General features: G+C 51.8%; 1 protein-coding gene across 1 annotated transcript; it reads right to left on the bottom strand.

The window, feature by feature from the left end:
- Positions 1-1,473: 1,473 nt before the first annotated feature.
- LOC136543338 (uncharacterized) lies at positions 1,474-1,869 on the bottom strand. The gene has a single exon (XM_066535815.1). The coding sequence runs from the start codon at positions 1,867-1,869 to the stop codon at positions 1,474-1,476; it is 396 nt and encodes a 131-aa protein (XP_066391912.1).
- Positions 1,870-9,522: the final 7,653 nt, after the last annotated feature.

Genomic DNA, 9,522 nt, shown 5'->3' with positions numbered 1-9,522 from the left:
TGTCTATTTTCTATTGCGCCGGATGCAAAATTCTTGGTGGTTGGCACATTTGAGCAAGGGTGAAGAAGTTAGAGTTGAAATGGAGTTGGTCGAAATGATGCTGGCGTCGGTCTACTAACCGGACGCTGGGTCACTCAGCGACCGGACGCTGAAAGGCTACGTCCGGTCGAGCTGGCAGAGAGGTCGCCAGTTTCGGTGTTGCACCGGACGCTGGACCTGAGATGCACCGGACGCTGGTTTCTGCGTCCGGTCAAACTGACGGGTCTACACAGTGGCTAAGGGTTGAGCACCGGACGCTGGCTGCGTCTGGTCAAGGTGGACCGGATGCGTCCGGTCCGAAAAATATGCCTCGGGGAGCTTACTGGAAACGACCGGACGCTGGGGCTTCAGCGTCCGGTTAGTTTTGACCGGAGCGTCTGGTCAGCTTCACAGCCGTTGAAATCTGACGAACAGCATTTGAAGCTGGTGACGTGTGGCGTCCATCGGGCGACCGAACGCTGAGGGCCAGCGTCCGGTCAGTATGACCGGAGCGTCCGGTCAGAGCACGTTTTGCCCAGTGAAGGGGTATAACGGCTCTATTTGATGGGGGCTCTATTTATAGCCCATGGCCTGCTCAAGGGACATCTCTTGCACATTTTCATTAACATAGCAACCTTGTGAGCTTAGCCAAAGCCCTCCCACTCATCTCCATCATTGATCCATCATCATTGTGAGATTGGAAGAGAATCCAAGTGCATTGCTTGAGTGATTGCATCTAGTGGCACTTGGTATTCGTGTTGTGCTGCGGATTTCGCTTGTTTCTCTTGGTGGTTGCCACCACCTAGACGGTTGGAGCAGCGGTGGAGGATCGGCACGAGTTGGTGATTGTTCGTGGCCATCTCCGGTGATTGTAAGGGGAGTTGTACCTTCCCCGGCGGAGTGCCGAAAGGTAACTCTAGTAAATTGCTTGTGTCATTGAGTTACCTCACTTGTGGGTCAGTTCTTGCGGTGTCCTATCGTGTGGACGAGGTTTGTGAAACACCTCTTAGCCGCCGAACCACCAAGTGTTGGTCGACACAATGGGGACTAGCGTGTTGGCAAGCACGTGAACCTCGGGAGAAAAATCGGTTGTCTCTTGTCATTTGCATTCTCCCGGTGATTGGCTTGATCTTCATCTTGTGATTGGTTCATCCCCTACACGGCGGTATAATCACCCTACTTACTTGTTTACATTCTTGCAAACTAGTTGATACAAGCTCTTTAGTGTAATTAGAATTGAGAGCTTGCTTTATTATTTACATTCATCTAGTTGAGCTCTTTGGAGTAGCAAGTTTGTGTGCCTAAGTAATCATTGCAACTAGAATTGTTGGATAGGTGGCTTGCAACCCTTGTAGAGCTAGAGCAAGTTTGCATTACGCTATTTGTCATACTAATCAAATTGCTCTAGTTAATTTGTAGATTTTTAAATAGGCTATTCACCCCCCTCTAGCCATATTAGGACCTTTCAGTCGGGTCGGTGGGGTCGATCTCCACCGCCTTGGTTTCCTCAGTCGGATGGAAGGCACTCAAGGAGGTTGGCCCATTGTAGTCGAGAACTGCTAGAGTCACCGAATTCTTGAGCTCTAGGAGCTCGATGGAGTTGATGATGGTAGTGGCGAGCTCGTAATGCTCATGGTCACACATGTAGGTGTGAGAGAAGGTGCTACCTATGGTGATGATGTCATTTGGCCCTGGCATCTTCATCTTGAGGTAGGTGTAGTTGGGGATCGCCATGAACTTAGTGTATCTAGGTCGCCCCAAAATGGTATGGTAGGACCCCGGAAAGTCCACGACCTCAAAGGTTAGGACCTCCGAGCGGAAGTTGGTGCGGTCGCCAAACATGATGGGCATGTTGATCTACCCGAGTGGATACGCCTGTGCCCCTGGGATCATGCCGTGGAAGGGAGAGCTCACTGAGTGGAGCTTTGACCAGGGGATGCGCATGTCATAGAGGGTGTCGACATAGAGAATGTTGAGGCTGCTGCCTTCATCCATTAGCACCATGGTGAGGCGCTTCTTGTGGATGATGGGGTTGACGACGAGCGGGTAGCGACTCGGTCGGGCGACGTGGGAAGGATGGTCTCTCTGATCAAAAGTGATCGCAGAGTTCGACCAACTAAGGAAAGAGGGGATGGCCGACTCGGCGACGCATGCCTTCTATAGCGTACCTTGTGCTAGCGCTTGGAGTGGATAGCATCGGATCCCCCAAAGATCATGAGGCATTCCTTGGGGTCGAGGAAGCCATCATCATCCTTGCCCACCATGCCTCCTTTCTTGGCCTCCTCCTCCTTGTCTTTTAGTTCTTTTGGCTTGGAGACCTGCCGCGGGAAGCACTTGAGGAGCTCGTAGTCCTTGTAGAGGTGTTTGATGGGATAGGCGTGGTTGGTGCATGGACTCTCCATGAGCTTGTTGAAGTGGTTGGGCTGGACCTACTAGGGCTGCTTGCCTGCTCGGTCAGCCACAACGACCAAAGCTAGGTCGGCCAGTTAGCGCCAATCCTTCTTGTTCTCCATGCCCCTTTGTGTGGAGGGGCACTCACCTTGGTCCTCGCACTTGGCCTTGCCCCTGTCCCAACTGCCTCCTCGTCGAAGGCGTGATTTGTGGCGATGTCAAGCAGGTTGTGGGTGGTACGGGGCTTCACACAGCCGAGCTTGTGGATCAAGGACTCGTAGGTTGTCCTAGAGAGGAACGCGCTGATGATGTCCTCATCGACGACATCAGAAAGGGAGTTGCACTGCTTTGAGAACCTGCAGATGTAATCCCATAGGGACTCATTGGGCTCCTACTGGTAGCTCTTGAGGTCCTAGGAATTCCTAGGATGGACATATGTCCCCTGAAAATTTCTGACAAAGACCCTCTTGAGATCCGCCTAGTCACGGATGCTATCGAGCGGAAGGAATTCGAGCCATGCTCGAATATGCTCTATCACACAGATGGGGAGGTACTGGATGATAAAGTAGTCATCATCCACTCCTCCAGCTCAGCAAGCGAGCCGAAAGTCTTTGAGCCATATACCAGGGTTTGTCTCCCTAGTGTACCTGGCAATGTTGGTGGACGGTCGGAAACGCTATGGGAACGGTGCTTTCTAGATGCGATGACTAAAGGCCCATGGCCCTAGGCCATCTAGGCTAGAGCTTTGGTCATTTGGTCAGCCACCATGCCTAGGGTGCATGTCCCCACACTCCTCGATGGTCAGGCCAAGGCCCGCATCGCCTGCTCTCACCGCCACTCGATGGACGTCATCATCGTGTCGGGCATGGCGTCGATAGTTGATGACGCTGCATGCATCACGGTTAGCCCTGAGCTATTCACAAATAGGTGGTCGGTGTGGAGCGGGCACTGGGTTGGGTTGCGGTGTAGCCACGGCTTCCTGCCCCACGCCGACAACTATAGTGGTGAGTGGATGGAGCGATTCGTCTAGTGCGGCCCTAGTCCTTCGGTTGGGCAAGAGGCCATGAGCCAGTGTCACGATGCGGAGCTTTTAGCTTGTTGAACAGTGGCGGTCTCCACTAGCGCTCGGAGGTTTCAATGGATTGCCTGTTCTTGGGGGTCGGTAGGCTCAGGGAGGCCGCACAAAAGCATCGCCGCAGCAGCGATGTTCTGGCCAGCCCAAGCAAGCTGAGGGGGGCCATTCCCTCCGTCCAGGATGTTACGCTGGACCTAACGGGCGTGACCCCGAGCGTTGCTCACTGGGTTACACGCATGTGGCGTAGCATGCTGCACCGAGTGCTCCAGCGCAGGTGGTGGCTGGCTCTACCGCCTTTGTCATAAGTCCTCGCCGTGCTCCTACGCACGAGCGAGGGCCTTTGCACGAGGGTCCAGAGGGGTGTGAGTCTATAGAGACTCCACCACCACCGGTGGCTGTCTCAGGGTGTCCGCCATAGCACACTCCCGGGACAGAGGGTGGCCAGGTGCCATGACATCGCTGGTATTGGAGTCATCTCTTTCGACCTCGTCGTCGATGAGGTCGTGAAAGGAGGCGGGAGCATAGCCCACCATCCCTACGAACTCGGACATGAGAGGGGCGGTGTCAGCATCCTTCAGAGCCCCAATGCGCACACGTCCATGGGGGACGCGAAGCCATAGGGGAACCAGTCGCACAACGATCGTGGTGGGGACAATGGGGTCCGTCCAGAGAGTCGGTGGAAGGTGTTAAATAGTGAGTAAAGAATGATATGTACATCACTCACCATGGGGTTTGTGCCCAGCATGGGCTTAAGGCAAAGCGCGAGTGTCTCGATGTTGAGGTCGTCGAGTGGCCCGGGGCTAGTGGAGGGTGCTCCTCCTCCAGCGAACGCCGGGATGAGTGCCTCCTCGCAGAGGCGAAGTATGCTGAGCTAGTCAACGATGAAGTCCAGACTCCCAAAGAGGAAGGTCTGGAGTGGCACAAAGACATGAGGAACCCACATCCCAATAGGTGGGAGCGTGAGAAACTCCAACGAGCCGAAGCAAATCGTATCGCTCGAGCCCGCCATGCCAAAAATGGTGGAAAGGTGGGCCATCCGATGACCAAAAGCGTGAATGCATGGTGTCCTCCCCATAGACGACGTCAACTGTCAGTGCAAAAAGTGACCAGCAAGTGAATATTTATAGTTTTGTTGTGCGTTGTGATCAGATGTGGCCTAGCACTCAATGACGTATGATTTATACTGGTTCAGGCAACATGCCCTACGTCTAGTTTCAGTCAATCGTTGACTTTATTCCTGAGCCCAGGTGCTCGAAGTTTGCTGTGGGGTTACAAACGAGTGAGGAATGAGAAGGGCGGTGTTAGAGGCCCGGTCGGACTCTGAACCAAATGGAAGAGAGTGATAGTTGCTCTAACGTGTGCTAAGTATCAGAGCATATGCTTTGTGTAGCTGTTCGAGTCCTTAGGTCATCGAGTCGTTGAGTCGATGAGTCCACGAGTTGTCTAGCATCTCCCTGTTGGGAGAGAGCGCATCCCCTTTTATAGGTGAAGGGGATGGCCTTACAAGTCAGAGAGAAAGAGAGAGAGAGAGAGAGCGTACGTGTGCTACCTAGTCTTGTTGCCCATGCTGTCGGGTACGAGATGGCTGCTAGCACCCACAACACTGTTTATGCTTTGACACGTATGGAAGGTTGTAGAGTGTCCATCTATCATAGCCTGGTGGCACCATCCTACAGGTGCGTAGGGTATGACAAGGTACGGTCCTCGGTATTACGGTTGACTTAAGCACCTTATCTTATCTGCTCCGCCTGCGCCCTGGGTCCACACCGAGCGGGCGTCCCCGGTCAGTTGCTCTAAGTTGGCCCCGACCATGTCAGTTGGGAAAGAGTAGCGAGCAGAGGTCCAGCGTATCCTCGGTCGAAGAAAGGGGGTCGAGCAAGGTGGAGCCCGCGACCCAGAGGTCGGGCAAGGCGGAGCCCGCGACCCAGAGGTTGGCCCTTTCTACCCCTCACTCAAAAGGTGCCCAGAGCGGTTGTCGAACCCATCGGTGGGCCAACCTTCAAACTCCTAGGCCTAGACGGGCCGTAGGAGTGTTTTTAGCTCGGTATCCCTCTTTCCTGTGATGGGCCGTGGCCCGTTCGGGAAGGCCCTGGTCAGAGGTGCCGGTCAGGGACCAGATCGTGGTATTGGCCTGTTATTGTGCATCTAGGCCGGCCCAGGCATGTGCTGTCGTTGCGCCGCCGGCTAGGCCAAGTTTTGTAGGGAAGCGGGTCCATTGGGGACCCTGGGTTTATGAACCCGACAATTTATGTGTAGCCAAACAAAGCCGTAGTTGGGATAATTCCATACCATTTCATATTTTACTAATGTGACAACAAACATTAATAAAGAGGAGAAAAAAAAGAAAACTACAAGAAACTTGGTCTTATGCAAAGAAACTAGATCTTGCATAAAAACAAAAAAGGAACTATATACGAAAGGGCTAGCGCCGGATGTCCGGTGGTCTAGCCATAGGAGGCGTCCGGAAGCTGCTCCCTGTTCAAACGCATCGCGCCCGTCGCACCCACGTAATAGGGCCATAACAGAAAGGAGCACGCCGGCCTCACCCTGCCTACGAATGTGCGCCGTGGAGGTGCCTGTCAGCCTCAGGTGCCCGCATGGTGACCCATGGCGGCGCCCCAGCAGTAGTAGCAGGCGGCAGCAATAGACCGCTGCCCCTCAGCCACCAGGGCCATTACAACTTGTGCTCCCTTGGATGTACTTTTGAAACATCTAATTGATACACTTGCAACATATGATTGAAAACATACGAAACACTTGAAACATACGCTTAAAACATGCGTGTGTAGCCATCATATGCAATATCTAGATCTACTTTTGCAACATTCAGATGAAACACCTGCAACATATGTATGAAACACTTGGAACATGTGCTTGAAACATGCATGTTATGCAACATCTAGATATACTTCTGCAACATTCAGATGAAACACTTGAAACATACGTTTGAAAAACAACTAAATACTTGAAACATAAGCTTGCAACATGTGTATATTGTCATTGCAACATATGCAACATCCTAGGATCTACTTTTGCAACATCCAGATGGAACACTTGAAACACAGCGTCGCCAACCTACTTGGTGGGGAACTGCAGTAGCCAGCAAGCTCGTGGTCCCTCCTCCCAAAGCATTCGCCGCTCCCAAAGCCCCTCCTCATCCTCCTCATCCTTGCTCTCGTACGAGGGCGAGTACCGCGCGACCACCATGAGCCTCGCCAGGCGGCGCCCGCGCCCACGGACTGGTCGGGAACTGCACCGACAAGGAGGTGCCCGGGCGTGGAAGGCGGCGCTGGGTTGGAAAGACACGTGGGACACTGCCAGCGCGAGGGTGAAGCCTACTATGACGCCGACCATGGCTAGCAGTGGTCGGGTGCAAGCTTGGTGGCAGACCTTATCTTCTTCAAAAGGAACGAGTGGAGTGGAGGGTTGACTCTCGGTGGGGAGTGGGAGAGATATTTTTTTAGAGATAGAAGGTATTGTTGGGCCGGTAGCGCATAGGCCTAGGAAACGTGGCGTCCGAATAGACAGACAACGTGAGGAGAGCATCCCTGATGTAACATCCATTAGAATGTGCATCACAGATATTGAGACAGAGACATCAGAGTGATGAGGAAGATGATTGGGAGAGAGATGACAAAAATGATTGAAGAGATTTATTTTGTAGCCTCAATTAGACTGTGTACTGCGAGTTATAGTTCCTTAGTGATGTCTATACGACATGGTACGTTGCAAAAACCACTAAGTATAGTTTCCTTTTTAAACTGCCCAACGAAACTTGTTTTGAAATACATCTTTTATATTTTGATATGATTCCAAATAAGATAGAGCATTGGTCTTTTCAATTGTTTGCTTTCAAGAGGATGGTCTGTCTAAATTGGAGATTGCTTAGTCCGTCACTGATACCAAGCGGGCCATGTTTGGGTGTCCACACTGCATACGCTGGTGGTACCCAGCTCACAGTTTGTCTTTGTTTCTTGGGGAGATGAATCCAAGCGCCTGGACATCCGGACGGACGCCCGCGCCCTGCTTATGTCACGAACCTCTCAGTTTTCCGCGCCTCCTTCGTTTCTCGTGTCGGTGTCGCATGGATGCGTCGCCGTGCTCATGCTGCCCGCTCGCACATGGGAACTTCCCGCTTTAGCTCCGCTCCCTGCGCGCACGTGGGACCGCCTGCACCCCCGTTCTGCATGCACGGCACCCAACAGCTGCAGCAAGCAGCAACGATAGGTGGGTCCTATTACAACATGTGCAACACCATATCTACTTTTGCAACATCCAGATGAAACACTTGCAACGTATGTCCAAAACAACCGAAACACTTGCAACATACGTCTGAAATACTTGCAAAATATTCGCATGTTGGTCCCATTGCAACATGTGCAACACTAGATCTACTTTTGCAACATCCAGATAAAACACTTGCAATATACATCCGAAACAACTGAAACACTTGCAAAACGCCTGAAAACACTTGCAAGCCATTGCAACCATATGCAACATCCAGATAAAACGCTTGCAACATATGCGTGAAAAACATGCAACATTAAGATTAAACGCCTGCAACATATGTCTAAGAAATAGATGAAACATTTGAAATAGATGCTTGCAACATGCGTGTATAGCCATTGCAACATATGCAACATCTCGATATACTTTTACAACATCCATGTGAAACACTTGTAACATATCTCAAAAACATTTGAAACAATTAAAACATACACTTGCAACATGTGTTTCCGCGCAACATCTATCGTTGCTGCTTGCCGCACGAAGGGAACGCAGCTATGTGCGTGCCCCAGCTACGCTAAGCTAGCATGCCACTGTCGTCCAAGATCATCCACGAGCAGGCTGACCATCAACACGAGCGACGCGAAGGACGTCTACGCGAGGAGGGGCGGAGGCGTATCAAGACAGCCGGCAAAGCATGGCGCCATAATAAACAGGAGGGCCGCACGGTTGTGTACGCATGTGGTAGAGGAGTTCATCTACTACGCGCCACCGGCCGAAGGGTTGTGCCATGGGGTGGCGGAGGAAGCGGTTGGAGAGGCAGCCACATCTGGCACCGGAGCAAAGCGAGGACGACGCAAGGGCCAGGAGGAAGACAGGTGGCCGCAGCGGGCAAGAGACGCGATGGAGAGGGAGGCCGCGCTCGGGCGCGGTGGAGATGCCGGCCGACGGGCGTCGGGACGCTATGGAGAACGCCGAGGCAGCACGACGGAACACGGTCATGGCGTTGCGGTGATTTTTTTTTTAGAAATTGCATGACTGGAAAACCTTATGGAGAAGCGAGTGAACAAGGTCAGTGTTCGGTAGATTACTGATCCTCTCCAGGTCAGTGTTCCTAAACACGTCGAGGTGGACAACAGAAGTGAAGTTCTCCAAAGAGCTTAGGTTCTTGACACCATAGATGCCTAATTCCTTCAATGCCTTTGCGTGGAAGGCAAGGCCAGGAGGCATGTGGCTCAACTTGCACATGTTGAGTTTAAGCCTCTCCAAGATAGGCATGGCTTTCACTTGTTCCTCCCACACCCATTCCTCCCATTCGACAAATCTACCAAAAATCAAATCATGTAATCTGGGAAACGCAACCCCTACATGATTGCTTGGTTGTAGGAATTCAAGCCCAACACGCTTGATTGCGGCCCTAGTTCCTCCAAGATTGGCCAGTATAACAGATGAGGAAGAAGCTACATTCTCCAAGAAACAGATATGAAGATCTGTTAGCTGGGAGAGCGGCCCTAGTTCCTCCAAACTACAGTGATCACAGTCCATGTGGGCTGGAAATCCATATAATTTCCTCAAAGAAGTTAGGCCACTAAATTCCCTTGGTATAACACTTACATTTTTCCGGTGAAGTCTGAGAAACCTCAAGTCTTGTAGTACTCCAATACTACTAGGAAGCTTGGCCAAACCCGGACAACCAGAAAGGCTAATGTACTGCAAGAATTTCAACTTGCCTATGTCTTCGGGTAACTTGGATGTTTTACAGTTTTGTATTGACAAATACCTCAAATGTTTCAGCTGATACAAAGATTCGG

This window comes from Miscanthus floridulus, chromosome 3 (assembly GCF_019320115.1).
Source record: "Miscanthus floridulus cultivar M001 chromosome 3, ASM1932011v1, whole genome shotgun sequence".
NCBI lineage: Eukaryota > Viridiplantae > Streptophyta > Magnoliopsida > Poales > Poaceae > Miscanthus > Miscanthus floridulus.
The sequence above is the reverse complement of the archived record's forward strand: the minus strand, read 5'-3'. Positions and strand labels throughout refer to the sequence as shown.

What these genes read in the sequence shown, in the direction of transcription:
- LOC136543338 (XM_066535815.1), bottom strand. Translation starts at nt 1,869, where the DNA reads ATGCCCATCATGTTTGGCGACCGCACCAACTTCCGCTCGGAGGTCCTA.